General features: G+C 41.4%; 1 protein-coding gene across 1 annotated transcript in view; it reads left to right on the forward strand.

Annotated features, from left to right (window-relative positions):
* The window catches only part of RIMS4 (regulating synaptic membrane exocytosis 4), a 99,108-nt gene that overhangs the window by 46,847 nt on the left and 25,178 nt on the right, over nucleotides 1-27,083 (forward strand). The window contains exon 2 of the mRNA XM_081947010.1: nucleotides 14,203-14,341. Coding sequence (XP_081803136.1) covers nucleotides 14,203-14,341 — 139 coding nt within the window. The remainder of the gene's footprint in view (nucleotides 1-14,202; nucleotides 14,342-27,083) is intronic.

Here is a 27,083-nt window from a genome sequence, read left to right on the forward strand (position 1 = left end):
TGGTATCCTGTTGCGCCGGCTAGAGGGGCTGGGAGTCAGAGGCACCGTTTTACGGTGGTTTGGCTCCTACCTCTCTGGTCGGACGCAACGTGTGTTGACAGGGGAGCAGAGTTCGACCCGGAGGCCACTCACATGTGGAGTGCCACAGGGATCGGTGCTCTCGCCCCTCCTGTTCAACACATATATGAAACCGCTGGGCGAGATCATCCGTGGTTTTGGAGTGGGATATCATCTGTATGCTGATGATACTCAGCTATACATTTCCACTCCGAACCACCCCAATGAGGCCGTCGAAATGATGTCCCGGTGCCTGGAGGCCGTACGGGTCTGGATGGATGGCAACCGACTAAAACTCAACCCTTCCAAGACGGAGTGGCTGTGGCTTCCGGCCTCCCGGTTCAACCAGGTGCTTCCATCTCTGGCCATCGGGGGCGTCCAACTAGCCCCCATGGAACAGGTGCGCAATTTGGGCGTCCTCCTGGATACCCGGCTGTCCATGGATAACCATGTAACAGCCGTGGCAAGGGGGGCGTTCCATCAGGTTCGCCTGATGCGCCAATTGCGCCCCTTATTGGACCGGGATGCCCTACGCACAGTCACCCATGCGCTAGTGACGTCTCGCCTGGATTACTGCAATGCTCTCTACATGGGGCTTCCCTTGAGATGCACTCGGAGACTACAGTTGGTCCAGAACGCGGCCGCGCGGGTGATTATGGGGAGGACCAGATACTCCCCTGTAACACCTCTCCTGCGCGAGCTGCACTGGCTGCCTGTGGTCTACCGAGTGCGTTTCAAGGTTTTGATTATGATCTTTAAAGCGCTCCATGGCACAGGGCCTAGTTATATGCAGGATCGCATCCTGCCCCACACATCCCTACGACCAATTCGCTCACACAGAGAGGGACTTCTCCGGGTGCCGTCCGCCAAACAGTGTCGGGGGGCGACACCCAGGAGCAGAGCCTTCTCTGTGATGGGCCCAGCCCTATGGAATGACCTCCCCCGTGACATCAGGATTACTTCCGATCTCCGCTCCTTCCGTGTACAGCTGAAGACCCACCTCTTTCAATTATCCGGCCTGGCTCAATCGCAATCGTAATTTTCCCATTCCTCCAAACTGTTTTTTAAATTGTTCTTAAATATTAATTTTATTGGGTTTTTACAATTGGGGTATTTTAAAGTAGATTTTTAACTGTCTATTGTTGTAATTTGTTTCCTCCTCCGTGTATATGTATATGTGTTGTGTATGTATGTACGTTTGGTGTTGTTATGTATTTTATGTTATATGCTCCATTGTACGCCGCCCCGAGTCCTACTTGGAAAGGGAGCGGCTAATAAATCCAAATTTATTATTATTATTATTATTATTATTATTATTGAAGGCACACAGACACACACAAAAAATCAGCTTGGTTTTTTATTGCATTAGAAATTCTACTCCAAAAGAATATTTAGCTATTTTATTAGTTAATTTACCAACTAATTTTATTGTGATTTACCATTGCTGTTTTGTTAATTTTCCTTGTCTGTAACTCGCTGAAATGTGCGCAAAGCAGAAAAAGTGCTTCTAGTTCAGAAGTTTCTTGTTTGAGCAGCATAAAAGACACAAGAGAAGTAACCACCGTCTGACCTAAATTAGGTATTACAAAGACCCAACTTTTAAATCTGAATCAATTGTACACAAAATTGCATTTTAGAACCAAGTCAGGGACAGCTGAAAAATAAACAACATAATACTGTGAGATACAATAAGGGCATACCATCTCATTTTCAATCCATTTATCTATAATGCAAGTTAAAGACAGATTTGTGCTCTGAAACAATATTTACTTTTATGTCCATATGTGTAACTTTTTGCAACCAAGGGTTATGCTTTTTTGTGCACATCAGGAGGTACAATCCAAAATATGAGTGGGACCCAAGGAAAATGTGCTAAGTGATAACAAAAATTATATACCACTTAATTTTGATCAAGATGTAATTAAGCTTTAATTAAATTAAATATATTTTAAATGATTAAGTGATTATAATTATTTCCATGCATCTAAGAAATTTATGTCACATTAAAAGATTTTGGGAATGCTGTTAAGAATACAGTCAAGATTTCTGATCTATCTCTGCTCTAAAGACCACACCTGGTTAATTCCTAAGAAGAAATACCCTGAAGTGAAAGTGATATTGTATGCTAATGAGTTTTTCTCCATGCCATGTAGTAACTATGTATGATATTCCCAAACACCAAATTAAGTACAAGTAAAATTATGCATTCTTAACACCATTACACCAATTTCTCTAAATTGCAAGTATTGTCAGCACTGAATCAGTTGTATGATAAATTATTCTTGCATTTTCTCCGGGCCAATGGAGTTTTGGTGCTTCCACTGGATAACTGCTGGCAGCCCCCTAGCTGAATTGGTACAGAACCACAACACAATTACAGTGCCTGTCGCGAGAAAGTTCATGTGGCTTCAGATTTTCAGGCAGAAAATTTGTTGTTCTGCATATTAAATTAATTTTCTTTGTTGACAGCATCCGCCCTTCCACAGAAATGAAGAAAAATCCAATGTGTGTTAGATTCCCAAAAGCTCCTCAGTTAATTATGAAAACCTGTAAACATGAATAATGACAAAAAGATGACAAGAATAAAGCAAGCAAGCTGCATCACTGGCACAAAATAATTTACAGGGCCTTAAATAATCCAGTCTCTCCATACAGGCTGACCTTGCTTTAATCACAGTTTATTGCAGATTGTTTCCCGTGCGCTCTATAAATCTGTCCCCATGAAATCTATTTCAGTAGCGATGGCAAAATGAAAATTCCCCTTTCCCCTCCCTTGAGACTGCATGCTGATACGTGACAAATGAGTTTCACGAGATTATATTTAGGCACAGGTATGACATGTTTCCTTCCCATACTGCAAGCCCTTGTGATGAGAAGCCTGAAGCTATTCCTGTTTTCAGAAAAAGCAGGATGGATTTAGTTTTAAGGGTTGATTGCTTTCAGGCTTGACTAATAATAGGACGTTCTCTTTCTGGGGTCAGATTTTGTTGTGGTGATCCATGGTTAGGTTTTGGCAAAATAAAGCAGCAAATGCCTGGCAGGGGAGTGGTGGGGTAGGCAAGAGGAAAAGCTCTGCTTTGTCACTGGATCTGTCCTGTTATCATTCAGCTCATCTGTTGCATCTGAATGGGCACAGTGTTACCTGCGCTAGAGGAAAATTCAACTAATTTGGGGACAGCAAGAAACTTGTGACTTCCCCTGAAAAAGGCAAGAAAAAAATGATCTTTTCATATGGTGCAGAAAGCTCTCTGCATTCCAGCAAGTACTATTATAACTGTTGTGGTCGTCTCTGCTTGCGATTTTGATTCTCTGTTGTCAGCCCTGAAGCTGGCCTAACTGGGGCCATTTGCTTTTCTGTAGCTTTCCTCTAAGGAGGTTTCTCTTCACATTCCTTTGGGGCTGACATAGCCTAGCGCTAAGGGACAGGGAGGGGGGTGGGTGTAGAGAGAAAACTGGGGTGTGGTAGCCAAAATAAAAAAAAATTCCCCTGGGAATCAAGGATGTTCATGCAGGTGTTCGAAAGGTGGAGACTGAAGTAACCTAGCAACTGGACTATATGCTGATTGGACCATGTGACTGTATTACTTGGAACCCTGACATCCGTTTGCTTTCAGGCCAAGTTTATGGTGCTGCGCTTCAAGCTTTAGAGCGGCTTTATTCTCAGGAGCTATTACATACCATTAGCTGAATTTCACTTATTGGCTTAAGCCGGAGAATTACCTAAAAATGACCATTTTCAAGTTCAAATCCTTTTATTTTATTTGCATACCAAGTTCATTTCTATCTATCACCTTCTTCCCAGCACACAAGGTCAAGGAATGTGATCAGAAGCTTTCCGCTGTGCTGGAAAGATAGCAACCCCACCACCATTTGACTACAAATTGGGACAATTGCATACTGCTTATTTTTCTTCTTCTCTGTCTGTATTTAATTAACTCCCTATCAAAAAGTCTTTTGTGCCTAATGCTCATATGAGAACATTTGCACATTCACATCAGAATATTTCTCTGTTCCTTTTCTGCAGTGGATTCAGTTAGTCTGGAAACAGTCAGGAATTTAATTCTCTGCAATGTTTTCCGTAAAATATTGAACTGCCTCCATCCAGACTTAGAATTATTTTCTCCTACGTTTGGAGTTGGTTGTGAGCTCTCCCAATTTGGTTTTCATGGAGAAATTGTCTTTCTTTGGCTGTGTTAATTAGCAATGTTGTTGTGATACTATTTGGATTCACGCAGTGCAAAACGTCTTAAGAACTCATTCTATGGGTTGCTTTAATTTGTATTCCCGCACCAAGCAGGATATTGAAGTCAATAGTATAAATGGCCTGTTCCATTTTTGTTTCGCCTGGAAAAGTAGCATGGATATGTTCTAATATAATAAGCACATTTTAGTGATGGCATTGGCTTCACCTGAGTTCAGACAATTCAGATGATTGCAGACTACAGAAACAACATTCTGATATCCAGTCTAATTTTTTTTTAATTTTTATTGTTTTAATTAAACAAAAAACACACACAAAAACATTCTTCATTACATCTTCCAGAAAGCATGTCGATTGGTTACAATTAAATTTTGTGCGTTACTACAATCATTCTTTATATTTCAGGATATCCAGTCTAATTGATCAGTTTTATCAGGTTTGAAAAACCACATTGTGTTGGGACTTGTGTCACCCCCAGTCCACGGATGGTGATCTCTGGAATCGAAACTTAAGTAATTGTTCAGAATCTAATGCAGGGTGGGGAATGATGGTCCTTTTATGACTTGTGGACTTCAACTCCCAGAATTCCTGAGCTAGCCATGCTGGTTCAGGAATTCTGGGAGTTGAAGCCCACAAGTCATAAAGGGATCATCATTCCCCCACCTCTGATCTAATGGGTTGTTTGTTTTTGAACACAAGTAATAAAAGTAAGCATCCTGGTTGAGCAATTGTACACTTGGAAATTATTTCATTAATAGTCAGTTGCCAGATCACAGCTGAAGGTCTTAGGAGACTAAAATGTCATACCAGTGATTTTGTACATTTGAGATTAGACTTGTTCAGATGCCTAGCACAATAAAGGGTACGTTTTAATATAGTCATTTCCCCAATGAGTTTTTCCCCCTATACCCAGGGAATTCTGAGCATTTTGGCATTTGACTCTTTTCATGAAAAGGTATCTTTGTGTAGGTGGATCTTTTGGTGAGTTCACAAGGTCATTTCCTGGAACCAGGTTCCAAGATAAACAGGAAGAACTCATTAATAGTTTTTATTTCTTCTATTTTACAAAATGCAGACAGTCAGAAATATTGCCATGACTCAAGTTCCAGACTACTCCATCTGGGTGACTGAGCATCTTCATTTACATTATAGCCTTGGTCTATGCGTTGTTGTTGTTGTTGTTTTAAATGAAGCAAATAATCACTGATCATTTCACTTTCACTTGCTTTTTAAATATGGGAAACTTTGGTAATTTTAATGCTGTTTTTTAAAGTCTTGTTTAACCTTTCATATGAGAACAATTTTTAAAAAATAAGATTGCCATACGAAAAGGTCAGTCCAAAGATAATGAAACTGTACAGAATTCAAAAGATTAGTTCTACCCCAGAGAGGCATCTGGATAGGATGAGGGATGGTCATTTCAGGTGAGTTCTCCTTAGTCTGGCAATAACCTCTGTTCCTTCTTCCTTGCCATTAGAGGAAAATGGTCTTCATTTAGCTATTTCTTTTTTTTTTAACTTCCTATCTGCTCTGCAACTCTGATTTTCTTTTGTAGTCTCCCTTCCAAATATTAACTGGACCAATCTTGTTTAGCTTTTGGAAGTTAGTCAAGGTCACTTATTTATTGACCCTAACTGGGCTTCTTAAGAATAAAGACTCTTAAATGGCTGTCAATGACACCTTAGCTCTTCTTACATACTCAGTCACTTAAGCTGCATTGACTACATTGTTTTTTCATTAAACCTCAGGGGCATCTCATTAGAACTGAAAGCAATTTCAGAATACATAAAGAATTAATTGTCATGGGATATAGAAATGGCCAAACTGGCTTAGGTGGAATGAACATAAATCCTAATTATTCAGTTTAAAATGAAGCATTACATCCGACATCAATGGATTGCAGTTCCTGCATCAAAAGTGGAAGACTGTGATCTGCCTTTGTGGGATACAGTTTGCAGCTCTAAACACACAAACACTCATACAAGCACATAGGTTTGCTTCACTAGAAGCTTTTTGTTGTTGCTGTTCCTTTGACTTTAGTCATTGACTTTGGCTTCTCTCTACTAAAGAGTAAGTTTTTTTGTTCATTCTCCTTCCTTCCTTGTCAAATTTACAAAATATATCCTTATTTGCTTCTGGTACACCAATCCACAGGGGTTAAACATACTAATACAAGAAAATGAAAACCTGCATAAAATACCCGGTGAAAACAAATCATTTTGTGAACTTAGAGTGTGCAGCAGGATGTTAAGTATTCATGTCATTCAGCTGAGTTGCTATTTTTATCACTTGTCTTTTGAACAAAAGGTTTTTTTAAAAAAAATTCAGCAAAGAATGAATGTGTAATGAAATACCTCCTGGCAAATAATCCATTGGATTTCTGTTGTCTGCATGTGAATTAGAGAGAAAGAGAAAATTAAAAATACATGCTATCAACAAAATCACATTGAACCAAGCTCCCTGAGACAAGAATCAAATTAAAGAATTGGAAGAAAAAAGGTGGCTGATCAGTACTAGAGGAGGCTCATCCTTGAAGTTCAGTAGATGACCTTGAGCCGCTATGCTTGTCACAGGGAAAGCTGGAGAGAACATTGCTCACTGATTTTTGCTCCTTGGAAGAAAAGTGACAAATGCAAATGCTCAAAATTTTGGACGTGACCTCCGAAAATAAAAACTGAATGTGTTAAAGGAGGAAGAACCTGTTGGGATTCAGCAAAAAAGCTTTACATTCTTAATTCACTAAGAAGCTTTAGGGTATATTAATGTGGCCACTTTTATGCTGCCACATCAGAACAAAGACATTAAAGTTATTACAATGGTTATTTTTGTATATATATTTACAAGGCTTAATGCATATTTTTCAAAGTTTAAAAAATTAAATACATCTATTAATAAAGTGGGCATTTATGGCCAAGCGACTGATGAATTTGTTCAGTTTGCTCTGCAGGACCAACTATTGATTAAATCATCTACTTGAGTCCCTTCCTGTATTTATTTACTCTTAAATGGACCTCAAAACAAGAATGCATCCGAACAAAATGTTTCCCTTTAAAAGTTCCTAGTTTTTTTAAAAAAATTAAAAATTGCAACTGGGCATAAGGGCGGTTTCTTAAAGTAGTCTATGAAAACAGTTTTTAAAAAAAACCAATGGGAATGGTGACCTAAATGCGGATGAAAAAACTGGCTTTCTTGCCTATTTCTTAAAAATAGGCAGAAGACACAACCCACAGAAATAAGCTGAACTAGAAGACTATTAAATTATGGGTTTCAAGACATTTGGCTATTGCTGATGAGAACTCAAGTTGTTGCTGGTGCATTAATGAACTTTTGCAGAAAAAGAAATGTTGGCCATATTAATGCATAGTGTGCTTTAAAGCAAAACCAAAATTCTTGGAAGGTAAGGTTCTTTACACCAAATGTTTTCTTTTCCTTGTGTTTCAATCTTGAATCAGCAGTATTTAATTTAACTGTGAGAAAAGGCATTTCTCAAGTGAACTTTTCTAAACTATTAAATAAATGTTATTTAGCTGGCAGTGTGAAGCAGCTGCCAAAAAAGCCAACACAGTTCTAGGCTACATAAACAGAGGGATAGAATCAAGATCACGTGAAGTGTTAATACCACTTTATAATGCCTTAGTAAGGCCACACTTGGAATACTGCATTCAGTTTTGGTCACCACGATGTAGAAAAGATGTGGAGATTCTAGACAGAGTGCAGAGAAGAGCAACAGAGATGATTAGGGGACTGCAGACTTAAACATATGAAGAACAGTTGCAGGAACTGGGTATGTCTAGTTTAATGAAAAGAAGGATTAGGGGAGACATGATAGCAGTGTTCCAATATCTCAGGGGTTGCCACAAAGAAGAGGGAGTCAAACTATTCTCCAAGGCACCTGAGGGTAGAACAAGAAGCAATGGGTGGAAACTGATCAAGGAAAGAAGCAACTTAGAACTGAGGAGAAATTTCCTGACAGTTAGAACAATTAATCAGTGGAACATCTTGCCTCCAGAAGTTGTGAATGCCCCAACACTGGAAGTCTTTAAGAAGATGTTGGATAGCCATTTGTCTGAAATGGTATAGGGATTCCTGCCTAGGCAGGGGGTTGGACTAGAAGACCTCCAAGGTCCCTTCCAACTCTGCTATTGTATTGTATTGTATTGTATTGTTATTTAGTAATATGGGAATAAAAGCCACGTATGGATCTGATGAAAACTGATGATCACAGCAAATGGAATTTATAACCAGAAAGGTCTAAAAGGGGAGGTGAAAAATGCCTTTTGGATAAAAAGAAGAAATTACTTATTAAGGCATAAATATAAAATAAAACAAAACTTTGGTCAACTTATATATATCTTTCTCATATAATTTGGGCCGAAGTAAGTCTGTGTGTTCACATATATTTTCCCAAATATTTATGTGTGTCATTTCAGTAATTTATACACTTGCAATGTAAAAATAAACTTTTTTAAATTTGTTATTAGAATTTTTGAATACAGTAAAAGCATAAAAATTATACTTTAAGATGAGTAAGTAAATAGATAAATAAGAAAAAAAGAAAATAAAGGGGAGAAATAAAAAATAAAAATAGAATTATAACTTCCGGCCTTCCTTCTATAGGGTACTTATTATCTTATTCTTTCTATTCCTTTTTTGTCAACAAAAAGTTCATACAAGGTTTCCAATCTTTAAAAAAAAGTCTTTATCAAAGCATTTCTCTAAGTTTCATCAATTTTATAATCCAGTCTTCTTTTGTGATGCAATATTATTTTCCTGTATTTATTTTCTAGTTCAATGTCCATAAAACCCAGTAGAAATTTCTGGTTTCATCATAATGTTAATTTGCAATAACTTTTGGATATGGATTTGTCCCAAAAATTCCTTTGCTTTTTCACCAGTCTACAATGCATGATAAAAGGTCCCCTCTTCATTTTCACACTTCCAACACTGATTTGATATTTCTTTGTACATTTTTGACAGCTTGACCAGTGTCATATATCTATGATACATCATTTTATTTTTTAAAAATCCTCTTACTTTGTGATACAGTGTAAAATTAACGCTACTTTCTTACATTTTTCACATGTATCCATATTTATAACTAGCATTTGCAGCCTGAAGTAAATGTGCTCTGGATGACATTACAATTAGGTTGCTTGAAAACTGTACTAAGCATTGTTCATCAATAGTTATTCATCACATTGAAGTGGTATCAAGTGATATGCCACAAGGATCCATCCTGGGTTCTCTTCAGCATTTTTATTAATGACCTAGATCAATAGGAAGAGAAAATGCTTATCAAATTTGCAGATGTTACAAAATTGGGTGGCATCACTAATAATATAAGATAGAAATACAATTAAATGACCTTGATATGATATGGAAGGATGGGTTGAAGATAAGAATAAATTGGTAACAGAGTAATGTAGAAAATTTCACTTAGAAGCAAAATTTAAATGTTAGGTGTAGGATCAGATAATAGGAGTTGTAGGATCAGATAACAGGCACTGTGAGACAAATATTGGAATAGTACTTAGTGGCAAATTGAATCTGAGCCAGCAATGTGAATTGGTGAAAAAGAAAAAGAAAGAAAGAAAGAAAGAAAGAAAGAAAGAAAGAAAGAAAGAAAGAAAGAAAGAAAGAAAGAAAGAAAGAAAGAAAGAAAGAAATGCAGTCCTACGTTGCATCATACACCAAGTATTATTTCCAGATCATGGGATGTAATCATTTCACTCTATTCTGCTTTGCTGAAATCTCACCTCAACCACTGTATTCAGTTCCTGACATGACATTTGAAGGATTCTGAGAAACTGGAACAGGTTTAGGAAAGGTGAAGAAGATTGAAGGATCTGGGCAGATATAAAATTGAGAAAAGACAGCTGAGAGGGGATATTGTAGTATGCTTCAGTTACCAGAAAGGATTTCACATAGAAAGTAAAGATCTGTTTTCCATTATCCCAAAGTGCTGGATATGGAATAACAGATACAACTTAGAGAAAAGCATAAGTTCAACAACAGAACCACTTACAGTTGGGAAGCCTCCTTTCCCTTAGCTATGTTCAAAAAAAGGCTGGAGAGCCATCTGCCTGGGATGTTTAATTTGGATTCCTGAATTGAGAAAAAAATATTGCATGCATTGGGAGTAGTTCTGTTGTATTTAATTAATTTGATCGGGTCAAATTTAGAGGTTCTTCTCTTTACCCTGTTCCTACCCATTTTTTGAACCTAGTACACTCTTGAAAATTCTCAGTGTGGTTTTAACCACCCAAAAGTATACTCTGCTCCCTTGGCATAGAACTACTTAATGGGTTTAGAGTGAATGAGGATTTCACATCACTTAATCTTATTTAATCACTGCGTGACAGGAGCCTCTGATAAGGAGCAGCAAACAAGTTCCCAGAAGACTGGAATAAATAATCATTACTGATTCTAGTTTTAGATAAGTGGTGGCTTCATCTATAATTACTGCTTGTAAGAACTCTCATGGTGGATAAATTGATATACAGTAAGGAAGAAAGACATTGACAGGCTTTGACTTTAGCAGAAACTGAAATTAACGGATATATTAGTGGGTCAAACATTCATTGTTTTACCAACTATCACTCAGTGCCACTGTGTAAGACTTTTTTTTTCTTGAACTGGTCATATTTTGGTAAAATGGTTAATTATCTCACGAAAGCAGAGATGGTATTCTACCAGTTCGGCCGAACCGGTAACGGAAATCTCTGGTGGCCCCACCCGCCCATCCCAGCTCTATGGCATCCCATTTAGGCCCTTTTTTACCAAAAAGTGTATGCACGGAAGACTTAGCGCATGCACGGAGGTCAGCGCATGCGCTCACATTTACGAACCAATAGGGAAGGTAAATAAATACCACCCCTGCACAAAAGCCTAATCTGAATACACTACTAAGTTAAGAAACAGGGGAAAATATTAAAATATGAACCACATTGCAAGACAGAAATAAAATACATAAAATACAGTGGCTGAAAAGGAATTCCTGCATAAATAATAACCTCCCCTATCTTATTGGCTACATATGATTTTCATTAATCATAAAAGAAGATGTTTTTAAAAATTTCCCAGGAATAGAAGCAGGAGGTGTTCATAAAAATAAGTTGATAAATCCAATAGGTAGACAATAACTGATATCTCAGAGTATACTGAATGAGACTGAAGAAAATTCGACTCTTAACATATGGAAAGCTGCTGGTTTTCTACCCTTTATCTTAAAATTCTGCATGATATTTATGAATTGGCAGGAGAGGGGACGACTTTCACTTGCCCGCTAAACTTTGTTGGCTCCAAATGTGAAAAATTAATTACCGTATATACTTGAGTATAAGCCGACTCGAGTATAAGCCGAGACCCCTAATTTTACCCCCAAAAACTGGAAAAAGTTATTGACTCGAGTATAAGCCGAGGCTGGGAAATGCAGCAGCTCACGGTAAATTTCAAAAATAAAAATACAGGTAGATAACAATAAAATTGCTAAAAGTGTGTGTGTGTGTGAGTGAGACAGACAGACAGAGGAACAGAGAGAGGGAGAGAGAGAGGGAATCAGAGAGAGACTGACAGAGACGAATCAGAGACGTACTTTTAACTACCTGGCAGCGGCGTTTTGCCTTGGGGGGCTCCTCAGAACATCCCAAGACTTCGGAGGGAAGTTTACAGCCCTCCCTCGGAACGCTTCGGAGGGAAGCTTCTGCAAAGGCGAGTGACAACAAGTCTCCCAGGCTTTAATTTGCCGAGCTGTGCGTACGCGCCTGTTTTCCACAGCGTGGAGCAGCGGCGAGATTCTGCGCGGCGAGCGATGATTCCAGGGGCCATCCGGGAAGATGAGGAACGCGAGGGGGGACCCTGCCCCCCCCACTGATGGCTCCCGGAATCATCGCTCTCCGCCCAGAATCTCGCCGCTGCTCCACGCCGTGGAAAACAGGCGCGCGCGTACAGCTCGGCAAATTACAGCCTGGGAGACTTGTCACTCGCCGGGGTTATGCAGAAGCTTCCCTCCGAAGCCCGAGAGGAGGGAGGGAAGCGGGCGCCCGGCACACAGAAGAGCCGCATTAAAATGTTTAAAGAGCCACTTTTTTTTTTTTTTTTTTTTGTTCACTGGAGTATAAGCCGAAGTGGATTTTTCAGCCCAAAAAGTGGGCTGAAAAATTCGGCTTATACTCAAGTATATACGGTAAATTATTCATTATTCTCAAAGTCTTCATATGAAAGATTTCAAAAACTGGGCTTTTAGCTTGCAAACAATTGATGTTGCATCAGCTGGTTTTTGGTGTGGTGGCTCAATGGCTTAAAAACACTTGAGAAGTTCTGTGCTCCAATAATTCAAGTCCTAGCACCAGGAGATGGCGGGAGCTAATGTCACTTGCCTTGGCTTCTGCCAACCTAGCAGTTTGAAAGCATGCCAGTAGATAAATAGGTACCATTTTGGTGGGGAAATAATGCCACTTCATGCAGTAGTACAAATCCAACTGGTGCTGGACCTGCCCGAATGTGCCACCTGAAGGTGAGGCAACCTCAATGGAGGAAGAAAGCCCTGAATGATGCTGCAGAAGGCTGTTAGCATTCTGAGTGCAGAACTTGTTTGCCCCTTTTTGTACTCTTCTGGATATTGCACAAGCATGAAGTGAACAGACTAGCAATCTTAGGCAGCCAATTAACTGTACTCTGTATTAACATAGTAATATCCTGGCTAATGTATCATTGCCATATACTAAATGAATAAATGATGCATCAACTGGTAGCTCTGTATAGCATTCATTTAATGGTTTGCCATGCCAAGAGATGGTCTTTTCTCAGGAACAAATACCCGATCCTTACCGCACACCCTTTTCTGGTTGCATCCAATAGTCCGATCTCTTCTTGATTGCAGTTGATCAGCAATGTCTCATTATTTTTAACGGGTGGTTGCGCTATTAGCACTGAAAATGACATTTTTCAGACAGAAGTGAATTTTTAAATATAATACACAAATATTCTTTCAATATAATCTCAAGACAGAACCCAGAAAAAGTGTGAAAGAATAAGTGGGTCTAGTAATTTCAACTGAACCAGCATTTAGAGGAAAGACCAACCCCACAAGTTTTGTTACTGGAGGATAAAGACCAAAAGGTTCTCCCTTTAATTTAATCTACAAAAGCTGAAAAGTGTTGTGGTAATACAGGTAGTCCTTGACTTACAACGGTGATTGTTCAAAGTTACTACGGCACTGATAAAAGTGATTTATGACCATTTTTCACACTTATAACCATTGCAACATGCCTATGGTCATGTGACCAAAATTCAGATGTTTGGCAATTGACTCATATTTATATCCCAGGGCCATATTGAGTCATTCTACCTTTTGCAGCCTTCTGACTAGCAAAGTAAATGGGGAACTCAGATTCACTTAACAATTGTGTTACTAACTGAACCACTGTAGCAGTGGTGGGATTCAATTTTTTTTTACTACCAGTTCTGTGGGCGTGGCTTGGTGGGCATGGCATGGCTTGGTGAGCGTGCTGTGGCTTGGTGGGTGTGGCTTTGTGGGCATGGCAGGAGAAGGTTACTGCAAAATCCCCATTCCCTCCTGATCAGCTGGGACTCAGGAGGCAGAGAATAGATGGGGATGGGGCCAGTCAGAAGTGATATTTACCGATTCTCCGAATTACTCAAAATTTCCATTACCGGTTCTCAATTGTGGTCATAAGTGTAGAACCACCTGCATATCTGAAAGATATCTTCTTCAAGTTAAATAATGTCTATGCTAGCTTTCAGATTTCAGAAATTTCAGATTTCTAAGTGTTGGTGTTTTAGGCATGCTGCTAGTATTTAGTGTCTCATTACTGAATATTCTTCATCCAATGTCTAAATGTCTAATCTCTCTCTCTCTCTCTCCCTCCTCCTCCCCCCCTCACTTTCCCTTCCCCCCACTCTCTTCCTCTTTGCTTTAGAAGGAGATGGCCGGAAACTCAAGGGTGCTATCCAGCGGAGTACAGAAACTGGACTGGCTGTTGAAATGCCAAGTCGAACTATCCGACAAGCCAGTCACGAATCCATTGAGGACAGTATGAACAGCTATGGATCAGAAGGAAAGTAAGTAGTAAGCACAGACGAAGGAGCACAGGTTGAAAAACAAGTGGTTCCACACTCTCTGCAATTCATGCTTTTGGTGGTTTTCCACCAGTATACATATATGCAAAGGTGGACTTTCCTTTAGTTCATGTGTATCCCTTTATATTTGATTATATGAACTGCATGAATCAATTTAGCCCTAGTTTGGGGAGACCCTTTTTTGAATTCTTTATAGTTTTTGTTTGTTTTCATCAACTGGAATAATTATTTAATTGTTTTCTTTATTCTAAAAAATTTTTTAAAAAACATAACCAAGTGTTTTTTAGCTAGACTTGTCCTTCTGGATGGTTTATAATGTTATCTTTAAACAACATGTGATATCTAAAAATCACATGTTCTGATAAACAAAACCCTGAGAACAATCTAGTCACATAGAGAAAGCAGTGAAATTTCATATATTAAAATCCTATTTTTAAGGATCAGGGTTGTATCTTGTCTGCTTTCCCTAACAATTATATTTCTTCTTTATTCATTATTGATATTCTCAGTTTTAGCAGCTGTGCCCTCTCGGTGTCTTTTTTTATGGAAAAATCAGCAATATGCTGAACTCTTTCCTCCCACAAGATCCACATCACTGTCGCTCCGAGCCATTCTGCCTCATAAAAATCTGGTGGCAATCTGGTTGAATCTTTTAAGATCAAAGAACATTGATAATTTCATGCGGATGCCTGCCAAGTAATGCTTCCATTACATAAACCATATGCTTAATAATCTATTGTATTAATATCAAGCTGGTCATATGTCTGGGTCCTCTTTTTTCTCCTTTTTTGAAGACAGGAACAATATTGCCCGTTCCTTGATCCTCTGGAATAATAATAATAATAATAATAATAATAATAATAATAATAATAATAATAATAATAAAAAATTGGATTTATTAGCCGCTCCCTTTCCGGGCAGGACTCGGGGCGGCGTACACCAAGACATATATAAACATACATATATACAAAAGACATACATGCACGGAGGAGGTAATAGATTAAAACATTAAGACAAATTAAAACCATTAACAAATAAAAAATCCAATATACAATAAAAATTTAAAATTTAAAAAAGACAGTCAGGAGGAATATGAAAAGATTACGGTTGAGCCAGGCCGGATGATTGAAAGAGGTGGGTCTTCAACTGTACACGGAAGGAGCGGAGATCGGAAATAATCCTGATGTCACGGGGGAGGTCATTCCACAGGGCTGGGCCCATCACAGAGAAGGCTCTGCTCCTGGATGTCGCCCCCCGACACTGTTTGGCGGACGGCACCCGGAGAAGTCCCTCTCTGTGTGAGCGAATTGGTCGTAGGGATGTGTGGGGCAGGATGCGATCCTGCATGTAACTAGGTCCTCTGCCATGAAGCGCTTATCCCCATCTTTTGTGAGCTTCAGAGTTCGTAGAACAGGAACAGGACCCTGAGATGGCATCCTTCAAGGTCTTTCAAGACTCTTCGATATAAATGAGTTGGTCCTGAGGCAGAGGTGGTATTCAGCAGGTTCTGACCTGTTCTGGAGAACTGGTAGCAGAAATTTTGGGTAGTTCGGAGAATTGGTAAATATCACCTCTGACTGGCCCTGCCCCCATCTATTCTATGTCTCTTGAGTCCCAGCTGATTGGGAGGAAATGGGGATTTTGCAGTAACCTTCTCCTGGAGTTGGGAGGGAATGGAGATTTTACAATATCCTTCCCCTGCCATGCCCACCAAGCCATGTCCACAGAACCGGTAGTAAAAAAATTTGAATCCCACCACTGGCATGAGGGCATATTTATGGCAGCCTCCTGTCTCTTTGCATATCTACTACTCTTTGCTTATATTTTCTTTTGTTTCTGCCTTGAGGTCCTGGAACATAATTCCTCTTACAAGGCAAGACTGAAGCAAAGTGTATAATACTCCCATCACCTGTTAATATCCCTGTCAAGGTTCCAAGTAGTACACCCTTTTCAATAAGAACTCCGAGTCAGGCAATTCCTCAAATAACATTTTATTGGGATATATCGAATTAGCACATTCTTGGTGGAAAACCAGCTCTAAGTTCCCGTTGGTTTTATACCCAATTAAAACTAAAACGTAGTCACTCCCCAATCCAGAGTCTCCAGTCACATGATCCAATCAGCATACAGTCCAGTTGCTAAGTAACCTCAGTTTCCACCTTTTGAACACCTGCACCAACGTCCTTGATTAGCAGAAGAAAGAATTTTATTTAGGCTACAATACCTCAGCTATCTCTACATACACACACCTCCCTGGCCATTCGCTCTAGGCTGTGTCAGCCCTAAAGCAGTGAGAAGAGAAACCTCCTTAGAGAAAACTACCACAAAGAAAATGGCCACAGTTTGGTCAACTTCAGGGTTGACAGTCCCACTATATTATATGAGGAGCATTTGCATTTTTAAAAAATTTGCTTTAAAAATCCTTTTTAACCCCAAAGCACCCCTTTTGGGGATCTTTTAACCTAAATTCCTTTGGCATGTTTGCCTTTCTGACTCTCTTTTTCCAGGTATGAGGCCCTTGCTGGTATTTCTGCTTGATGATTTCACCCATCTACCATTTTCTACACTCTTCTTTTAACTCTTAGTTTGGTCAAAAGCTCCTGCACATCCATAGCATTTGTAACCTGCCCCTTGCATTGCTTTCTTCTTACTGGAATGGTGATAATGATGTTGATTCATTTCTGGATCCGCAGAGGACACAATTTTCCTCTTCTTCCTCCTCTCTCCAATTGCTTTTTTAAAACTGCTCTTCATTGTATGTTCCATCCCCTTAGCAACAATCTCCTAGCACCAGTTGCTGGGACTAGTCCTCTTCCCAATGTTCCAATTTCTTGGACCACTTTGAACCATTGTCTCCCTATGTTGCAATTTCTCCCCATCAATTTGCTTTAAAACAGACACTTAAGCGAGTCAGTTTGTAATTCTCTTGATCTCTTCTCCATTCCTTTTTTAAAATGGATGTTAACACTGGCCACTTTCCAGTTTTCCAATATAAAGAAGGGCATGTTGCCTTATTGAAAAATTCAGAATTTTACATTCACATTTTTGAAGAATGTATATAGTTGACTCTTATGTGGACCTGGTGATTGTCTTCAGTTTGTCAGTAAAATCTAGGTTTTAGATCCTAGTTCACCTCATGTCAATATTTGCCTTTTTCCTCTTTCTTCCTGAAAAGACAGTTGCAAATAATTCATTCAACCTCCTCTGCACGTCCTTATTTAATTTTTGCCAACTCTTTCACTGTCTTATCATTCAGTATTTATCATTCACTGTCTTAACATTCAGTATTTGGTCTGTCTCGCTAGTTAATTTCCTTCTAACTGATGTGTAGACAAGTGACTCAGTTAATTTTTGAAGGATGATTTAAAACTAAGAACCTTTACAGGATTGCTTTTTTCCTCATCATCATATTACACTCATCACTGCCATCAAGTTGCTTTGCTCTATGTAACTATAATACAACTTACATTCTCCATGAAAATGCCTCCAGCAAATGATTCTCCTGTGTAATTTTAATAATGTAGCTCTGCTCCTTGTCTGTATTACAAAACTGAGATGAACAGGAATGCATTTTTATGCCTTTGACGGTGCTAAAAGCTGTTTGCCACATGACAGCAGATCTTCCTTTTCAGATATTCTGACTTTTCCTCAGAAACAACAAACACCTTGCATCATCTCAGCAGCTTTATTGCAGAGTGTGCTGCTTTTGCTTTCCAGCTGTGATCAGAGGGGAGAAGGCAATAACAGTGCAATCCTAAAAATAGTATTGCATCTGGACAAAATATAAAGTTGCTCCCTTAATGGCATGCACCTGTGGTCTTGGCAGTAAAGTCAGAGGAGGAATGGAAGAATAAAAAAGCTGCCTCATATTCTAGACCCTCTCTTGTATTGATCCACAAAGGATTCTTTTACATTATGCTGAAAATGTCACCTTTGGGGTATTTTTAAATAAACCAATGGGATGTGAGGATAATAGTGTGAATTCGTGCTTATCTGGAAACGCTCGTTTTTGTTCTTGATAGTTTGCTTCCCTGCGGGTTATATTTTCCTTAATGTAAAATATCAATTGATAGACATTTATGCGTCTGAAGTATTCATGTCATGGGATTAATAGCTGTTAATACAACAGACAAAACGATGGCTCCATAAAACACGATAAAAGCAGAATTATTACCTTATACAATTCCTTAGTGAAAGCTTTCTTCCAAATTAAAAGGCGAAGGTTCCCAAATTCAGACACAGTCTCAGGTTTCTAATAGTATCTCATTGTTGCACAATTTATAGGCAGTTTAAGGAAAGTGTGAGATGTGAATCCTTAAATTTATTCCAGTACCAATCTCGCTTTTATTTTCTGGACTTGGACACCATTTGCTGTACTAGAGAATATTCTATATTATTGCCTTTTCTGTGTTCAAAGAAGGAAGGCACTAAATAAATATTTGCCATGCAATCTCAATTTTAATTTCCTTTTCAATTGATTGCCAAAACGAATCAGTGCTAAAGGATTAATAAAGACGTGTTTGAATTAAGATTTCAGTTATGGCTGACTAAACCTGTACAATTATTTATTTAAGGCAATATTTGATTGATTGATTGATTGATTGATTGATTGATTATATGCCATTAAGTAATTTTTGACTCCCAGCAACAAAACATGTAGATTTTTTCCTTGATGATCTGTCCTTAATATGTTCTTTCAAGTCTTCCAACAGTGCAGTGATTGCCACTGTAATTTATTTAAGGGAATATTGCTAAAGAATAAATGCATTATATGTATAACTTATATGATGTAATTATGAAGTCCTTGAAGCTCTCTGAGCTTGGATGTTTACTTGCAAATATTGATGTAATTTCATTTTTCATAACCTATGGTTTGAATTAGTGCATTCAGAATATATGTGTTAATAATGACTATGCATCTTCTACTTTTCTTCATGGTCTTGTGATGCTATGATTTGATGTAAGAACTCATGCTTTCCATGTTGAAAGTTCAACATACAGTCCTGGCATCTTCACTAAGGATTGAATCTTTCACATTAGAAACATTGCTTAAAATACTAGGTTATATCTTACATAGTAGAATGCAGTTTTCAACCCTGACTTTAATATTCTTTTGATTAGATTTGAATTCATAAAAAAGTAATTGTTTAATGAAGCTAACAAACAGTTACATTGGTTCACCTATCTTCTGCATTGCTTTTAACTTGACATAGTTTACATGGAAATAAGTGCTCTTCATACACAAAGCCATGTAGCTATTACTATATATATGTATTTGTGTTACAACCCCTGGTATGCCCAAATATGGGAGGAAGCTCACTACTCCCTCTTTCTGTCCTTTGGCTCATTACAGAAGACCCTGCAGGCAGAAAACCATATTTTTATTTTTAATGTTGCCTTTTTATATTTGTGTTGCATTTGTACTGATAAATAAATAAAGGGAGACTAGTATAGATCTATTTCGAGCTAATTAGCTGTCATCAGCTAGCCATACCCTTACTGGGATTTGAACCTGGGCTGTATTATATATTAGGCAGGAGTCTTAGCCACTAAGCCACAGGCTCTCCTCCTTATCAGTTGAGCCAGGGAAATAGGTATGTATTTGTGTTACAACCCCTGGTATGCCCAAATATGGGAGGAAGCTCACTACTCCCTCTTTCTGTCCTTCAGCTCATTACAGAAGACCATGCAGGCAGAAAACCATATTTTTATTTTTAATGTTAATGTTAAGGTTAAGGTTTATTTAATTTATAAACCGCCCCCTCTCCCCGTAGGGACTCAGGGCGGTGTACAGACCGTTCATGATCAAAACAACAGAACAAAACATAAGACATAGAACAAAAACAACACACACATACTGTCTGTATATAAAACCCCAAAACCAATTTAAATAATTAAAAACAATTTTAAAAACCCGTTTAAATCCCCAATATAAAATTTAAAAAGCCATCCAGGAAAGTTAGTAATAGATGTTAAATACAATTACGATTATAATTATAATTAGGCCAGACCAGCTACTCGAAACAGGTGGGTCTTGAGTTTCTTGCGGAAGGAGCGGAGATCAGAGGTGGTTCTAATATCGGGGGGGAGGTCGTTCCAGAGGGTTGGGCCCATCACAGAGAAGGCCCTACTCCTAGGCACTGCCCGCCCACACTGTTTAGCGGAAGGTACCCGGAGGAGACCCTCTCTGTGAGAGCGGATTGGTCGCAGGGATGTATGGGGTAGAATGCGATCCCGCAAATAACTAGGTCCCGAGCCATGGAGCGCTTTGAAGATGACGATCAACACCTTGAAACGCACCCGAAAGGCCACAGGTAGCCAGTGCAGCTCACGCAGGAAAGGTGTTACATGGGAGTACCTAGTACTCCCCATAATAACCTGCGCGGCTGCATTCTGGACCAGCTGGAGCCTTCGGGTGCATCTCAAGGGGAGCCCCATGTAGAGAGCATTACAGTAATCAAGGCGAGAAGTCACCTTGATTACTGTATGGGTGTGGGTGACTGTGCAAAGGGCGTCCCGCTCTAGTAAGGGACGCAATTGGCGCACCAGGTGAACCTGGTGGAACGCCCCCCTAGCCACGGCCGTCACATGATCATCTAGCGACAGCCGGGAATCTAGGAGGACGCCCAAATTGCGTACCCTATCCACTGGGGGCAGTTGTTCCCCCCCGATGGCCAGAGATGGAACACATTGGCTAAAGCAGGGCGCCGGTAGCCACAGCCACTCCGTCTTGGAAGGGTTGAGTTTGAGTCTGTTGTCGCCCATCCAGACCCGCACGGCTTCCAGACACGGGGACATCACCTCGACTGCTTCGTTGGGGTGGTTCGGGGTAAAAATGTACAACTGAGTGTCATCTGCATACAGATGGAACTCAACCCCGAATCTTCGAATGATCTCGCCCAGCGGTTTCATGTATGTGTTGAACAGGAGAGGGGAGAGGACCGATCCCTGTGGCACTCCACACGTGAGCGGCCTCAGGGTCGACCTCTGCTCTCCCACCAACACACATTGCGTCCGACCGGAGAGGAAGGAGGAGAACCACCGCAAAACGGTGCCTCTCACCCCCATCCCCTCCAGTCGACGCAATAGGATACCATGGTCGATGGTATCGAAAGCCACTGAGAGGTCTAACAGGACTAAGATGGAGGAACAGCCCCCATCTTTCGCCCTCCAGAGATGATCCACCAACGCGACCAAAGCCGTCTCTGTGCTGTGACCAGGTCGGAAACCGGACTGGCGCGGGTCTAGATAAGTAATTTCCTCCAGGTGTCGAGGGAACTGCTGCGCCACCACACTCTCAACAACCTTCGCTAAAAAGGGAAGGTTGGAGACAGGACGATAATTGGCTAACTCAACTGGGTCTAGGGAAGGCCTCTTAAGTAGGGGCCTCACCACTGCCTCTTTCAAGGCGGTTGGCAGGAACCCCTCCTCCAGCGAGGCATTCACCAGCCCCAGGAGCCAGTCACGTGTAACCTCCCAGGTTGCCAGTACAAGCCAGGAGGGGCACGGGTCAAATAAACATGTGGTGGCCTGCAGTCGCCCGCGTAGCCTGTCCATATCCTTGGCGGCAACAGAGTCAAACTCCTCCCAGATAGGTACCTCAAGACTCGCCTCCGGTGTCTCCTCACGATCACTGAAGGGGACCCATTCGCTCCGGATCTGAGCGATTTTGTCCTGCAGATATTCCCCAAATTCCTCTGTCCTCCCGTGTAAAGGGGCTTCCCGCGACCTCTGTGAAAGGAGGGAGCGGGTCACCCGAAACAGGGCGGCAGGGCGGTTTTCTGCAGACGCAATAAGGGTGGCATAATATCGGCGTTTAGCCACCCTTAGTGCCACAAGGTAGGTCCGTAAGTGGGCTCTTACCTGTGTTCGGTCAGATTCGGCACGAGAGGATCTCCATCTGCTCTCTAGGCGTCTCTTGTGGCGCTTCATCACCCTCAGCTCCTCGGTAAACCAAGGGGCCAGGGTGGTTCGCTGCCACCGGAGAGGCCGCAAGGGCGCCACCCGGTCCAAGGCCCCGGCCGCTGCACTGTTCCATGCGGCCACCAGGTCCTCCGTCCGGGAGCAGGTCAGGGCAACAGGAAGAGGCCCAAGCTCCGTCTGGAACCTATCTGGTTCCATCAGTCGCCTGGGGCGGAACCATCTAAGATCTTCTGGTTCCGCCTCCCCGCGATGGGGGTGGCGTCAGGGAAGTCCAGCCGGAGAAGCGAGTGATCTGACCATGACAGGGGAGTGATCACCTGATCCCCTATTCCCAGATCACTCTTCCATCGACCAGAGATAAAAACAAGGTCCAGCATGTGTCCTCCCTCATGTGTGGGGCCCTGAATTATTTGGGTCAGGTCCAAGGCTGTCATGGAAGCCATGAACTCCTGGGCTACCTCGGATGATTCACCCGTCGATGGCAGGTTGAAGTCCCCCATGACTAATAGTCTGGGGGTCTCAACTGCCACCTCCGCAATCACCTCGAGGAGCTCTGGCAGGGCCGCTGAAGCATAGCGAGGAGCCAAGTATGCAATCAGCAGGCCCAACTGACTCCCTGGGCCCCATCTCACACCTAGAGTCTCACATCCGGATATCTGAGGTACGGTGAATTCTCTCAGTGCCAGGACTTCCCGTATAATGACCGCTACCCCACCACCCCTACCCCGGGCACGAGGCTGATGGAATACACGGTATCCTGGTGGGCACATTTCCACGAGGGGCACACCCCCCTCGTGGCCCAACCAGGTTTCCGTGATCCCTGCAAGGTCCGGCTCCCCCTCAGAAACCAGGTCATGGATGAGGGGGGGCTTATTAACAACGGACCTTGCGTTACACAACATCAGTCTCATGCCTCGGCTCTGTAAGCCCTGACCACCTAGGATACGGGGGTTGGTACAAACGACCGGGCGTAGCCAACGCCCACGGTCTCCCAACCGACTGCAGAATCTTCTTCTGTCCTCGCATCCACCCCTTCCTGCGACCGTTGGAATATAGGAACCCTCTAAAGGAACGTTATACTGACTCCCCTCCCCCGCTCTGCTCCCTTCCTCCTCAGCCCCACCTGTTCGCCTGGCTCTACTCCTATTCCTGGTCTGGCTAGACCCACCCCCCACCCTGGATCCCTCTAAAACATTTAAAAAACATTTACACAAAAACCCCCGGAGCCTCCTCTTCTTCCACCTCTCTGGATTAATGCATCCGTCATCAAGATGGGCCCTCGAAAGGGCAGAGGGCCATATTTGCGAGAGGGGGGACTCCCGCAATAAAATCAGGTCTACCCTAGAGTAAAAGTAAACCATGGTTCAGCAGGGCCTCAGATCGATTGAGGGTGCTACAGATGTTAAAATTGCTTTAAAAAGATGTTAAAATAGGTGCTGCATACAGCACTGAGTCCAGGAGGAAGGAAAATGCAGAGGGATGTAGAAAGCCAGGGCCTGGGTACCGATGATAAAAGCCCAACAGTCCTGGGTGGGGATAATGGGTGTAGCAGTCTGTAGATGGTCTATAGATGGTCAAAGGATGGTCTAAGGATGGGTGGGCAGTAGAAAAACAGTAGGAAGACAATAAAAAGCAGATGGTCGATGGATGGTAAACCGGGGATAATAACAGGGCAAATGGTCAATGATGAAGATAGAGGGCTGCTACCTTCGCTCCTCCCCTCTCCTTCGCTCCAGCAGCAGCCATTGCCTCTCCCTGTGTATCCCCAATATGTCCAGCAACTCAAATCGCCGAGTCGCGCTGCTCCAGCCCCAGGGGCCATTTCACCAACCTCCAGTGCCTCCGACGCCTCAGCCGGCCTCCAGCCCTCATGCCAGCGTTTTGGCGCTTCGGCCCTTCGTCAGGCCTCCAGGGCTCCCAGCGCCCGGCTCCACAGCCTCTCCCGGCCCAACCAGCACTGATAGTGGCTTGCATCGCTCCTACTACGCCCAGCCGCTCTGTACGTTCACCCACACGCCACACACCGCACACACGCCAGCCGCTTTCGTCCCGGCTTTACCCCGCCGTCCCGCGCTGTCCCGCGCCGCCCCACGCCATCCACGCCCGGCATCTCTACAGTGGAGGCGGAGGCTGAGGCGCCGGAAACAGCCGTAGCAGCGACCGGCGCTGGCTCTCTCTCCTGCTCTCCGGCTCTCTCACCCTCGCATTTTCGGCCAGGTTTTCCAATCGCCTGGCCACCCTGGGGACCCGTTGGGGTCGTGATGGAAAGCCAGGGTGGCCCTCTCCTGGACCCCATCCTTCCAGCTAACGCAGGGGACCCAGTAGCATCCCTATTCATGCAGGCAAGCCCCGCACGCCTGCGGAGCTCAAGGGTAAGCCGCCATAGCTCCGGAAGCTCCTCCATATAAAATGTTGCCTTTTTATATATATATATATACATACATACATATATTCCCCTTGAAATTAATAGTATTTAGATAGGAAACATCTTTGAAAATGTTGATCCCTTCCTTTTTAATGCTTTCAACCATGATTCTTCTTTACCTTGTGAGCTATAACTGTGATTTAGGATTAAATGTGAACTGATGCTGATCTAATTAAAACTATTATTTATTAGAGGACCTGATGTTTTTGAGGCTGCTTTCTAATTTCCAAACCATGTCTTACAAACAGTCAGGAAGAAACCAGATCAAGCACTCTGCATGGGAATATTTTTATAAAGTGTTCATTAATTTCATCCAATCTGAAATGCAGAGCTAAAATGCTCATTGTTATTTGCTTTGTAAAGTACATTATCTTGATCCATCTGCATTTGTTTCAAAGGTCTTAGTACAATGTATTTGCAAGACAGTCCCTCCCACATGAATCTTCCATGCAGCATGATTTCATGCCGAAACACATGAACTCATGTAAGAAGGCCCACTCCACAGGACATAGTTCACTTTGTGAAATGGCATTATGTACTGTATATAATGGAGGCACATACTGAGGTATGAAAACAAATCTCTGCCCAATTGGAATCCTTCCTTTATAGAAGACCATACCTGGATTACTGTTTACAACTCTAAGCAACATATTTGCAGAAAAATGCTGACAAACTAATCAAAGGACAGCAACAAAGATGATTCGGGGACTTCAGGAAGAGAGGATTGAAGTAGACATGATAACCATGCTTGGGTCCATAAAAAAAAGCTATAGGGAAGCTGCCTGAGAACTATTTTCCATGCCCACAGAAAGTAGAACCAGAAACAAAGGATTTAAGTTATAGCCATCTAGATTTTTAAAAAAATATAAGGAAAACTTTCCTAATAGCAGAACAAAGTATCTATGGTGGGGCTGTTGGGTTCTATATATCTGGAAATTTTTAAGAAGAGGCTCTCTTGGATGGTTATCCTATACATCACGGGGGATTAATCGGACTACTATAGATGATCTTTGTGATTTCTTCCAATATGGCAGTTCTATTATTCTAGTTGGGCTGTATGTGATATATCAACACATGCCTAAAATTCCCTCATAGGCTTACAGACATCATTTTAGCTGTGAAGCACAAACCGTAGCTAATTCCCATATCCTTGCAACCTTTTGCATATTCAGTCTATATGAAGACGTTCTTCAGAATTCTCTTATGACTTTTTTCATGTATTGTTGCCTTTAGAACTCTGGTTGCAGTGAAGAGAAGGACAAGTTACATCAGAGTATCACTGCTGTTCTTTCAGATTTGGAACTAAGTCTGATAGAAATTCAGTAGGCTTTTGTCGTTTTGTTTTTTCAGCAGATTATGTTTGTTTTATTGACTCTGTGGGATGTTTGCATCCTCCTACCGTGATTAGATATTGTACTGAAACGATTTATTTAGCCACCATAGGAATAAACTGCTGAACTAGACCTTTGCACTCATTCAGCACAATTTTATGATGCTTTCTTGACTGTGTTTGAGAGTAGATGTCTGAGGGAAGTTTTATGGTTTTAATTATAATTGTTTGGAGAAGGATGTTGATGTGGCCAGAAAGTGGAGTATAAGTGTTTAGATGAAATACAAGAGCCCTAATGTGTAAGAAAGTTCATGGATTATTGCAAACACAGAAAAGATCATTCTCCCACACTATCCTATAATATTTACCCAGCTTACAATGTGCTGACTAGTCCACATGATACGAACAGTGCAAAAGTCTCATATATTCCATATTGAGTAGTATTTAAATGCTTTCTTGTTTTCTAATTTACCACTGGCTTGTTTTGCTTACTGAAGCTAAGATACCCTTCTTTAGAACAACTCAACAGTCTGTCACTGCAAGAAGAGGAGAGACATGCATACTCCTGTTTGATAAGGGAAACCCATTATTCAAGGACACTTTGTCACTGTATTCCGCCTTCCCTTTCAGGTTTTATTTGAACTCTTAAAACAAAATGTTCTCTCGCTGCTTCCCTTGAGATTGTATGAGCCTCTTTCTCATTTACTCCACTCAAAAGGGCAACTTGAGTGGCTGAAGAGCCTACAGCTGTTTGTTACACATCTACTTGTGACACCATTTCTGTTCATAGCAGACACAGGTGTGCTAAACACTAGAAAGTTCACCTGGGTGAAGCTCCCATCCAGTTGCACTACATAAAAGCAACATGAATTATCCAGACTGCGGGAAGGTGTCTTTTACTAAGGGTAAATGGAGAATCTGGGAAACCATATGTTTATTAAAATAGATTATCTTAACTTGGTTTGAACCCATTCTTCCTAGATTTGCCATGTCAATTAAATTGTCATTTGAAATAAACTGCCAATAGATTTTCTGCTCTCTTTTGG

Source organism: Natrix helvetica (assembly GCF_964273705.1).
Source record: "Natrix helvetica genome assembly, chromosome: 3".
Lineage (NCBI taxonomy): Eukaryota > Metazoa > Chordata > Lepidosauria > Squamata > Natricidae > Natrix > Natrix helvetica.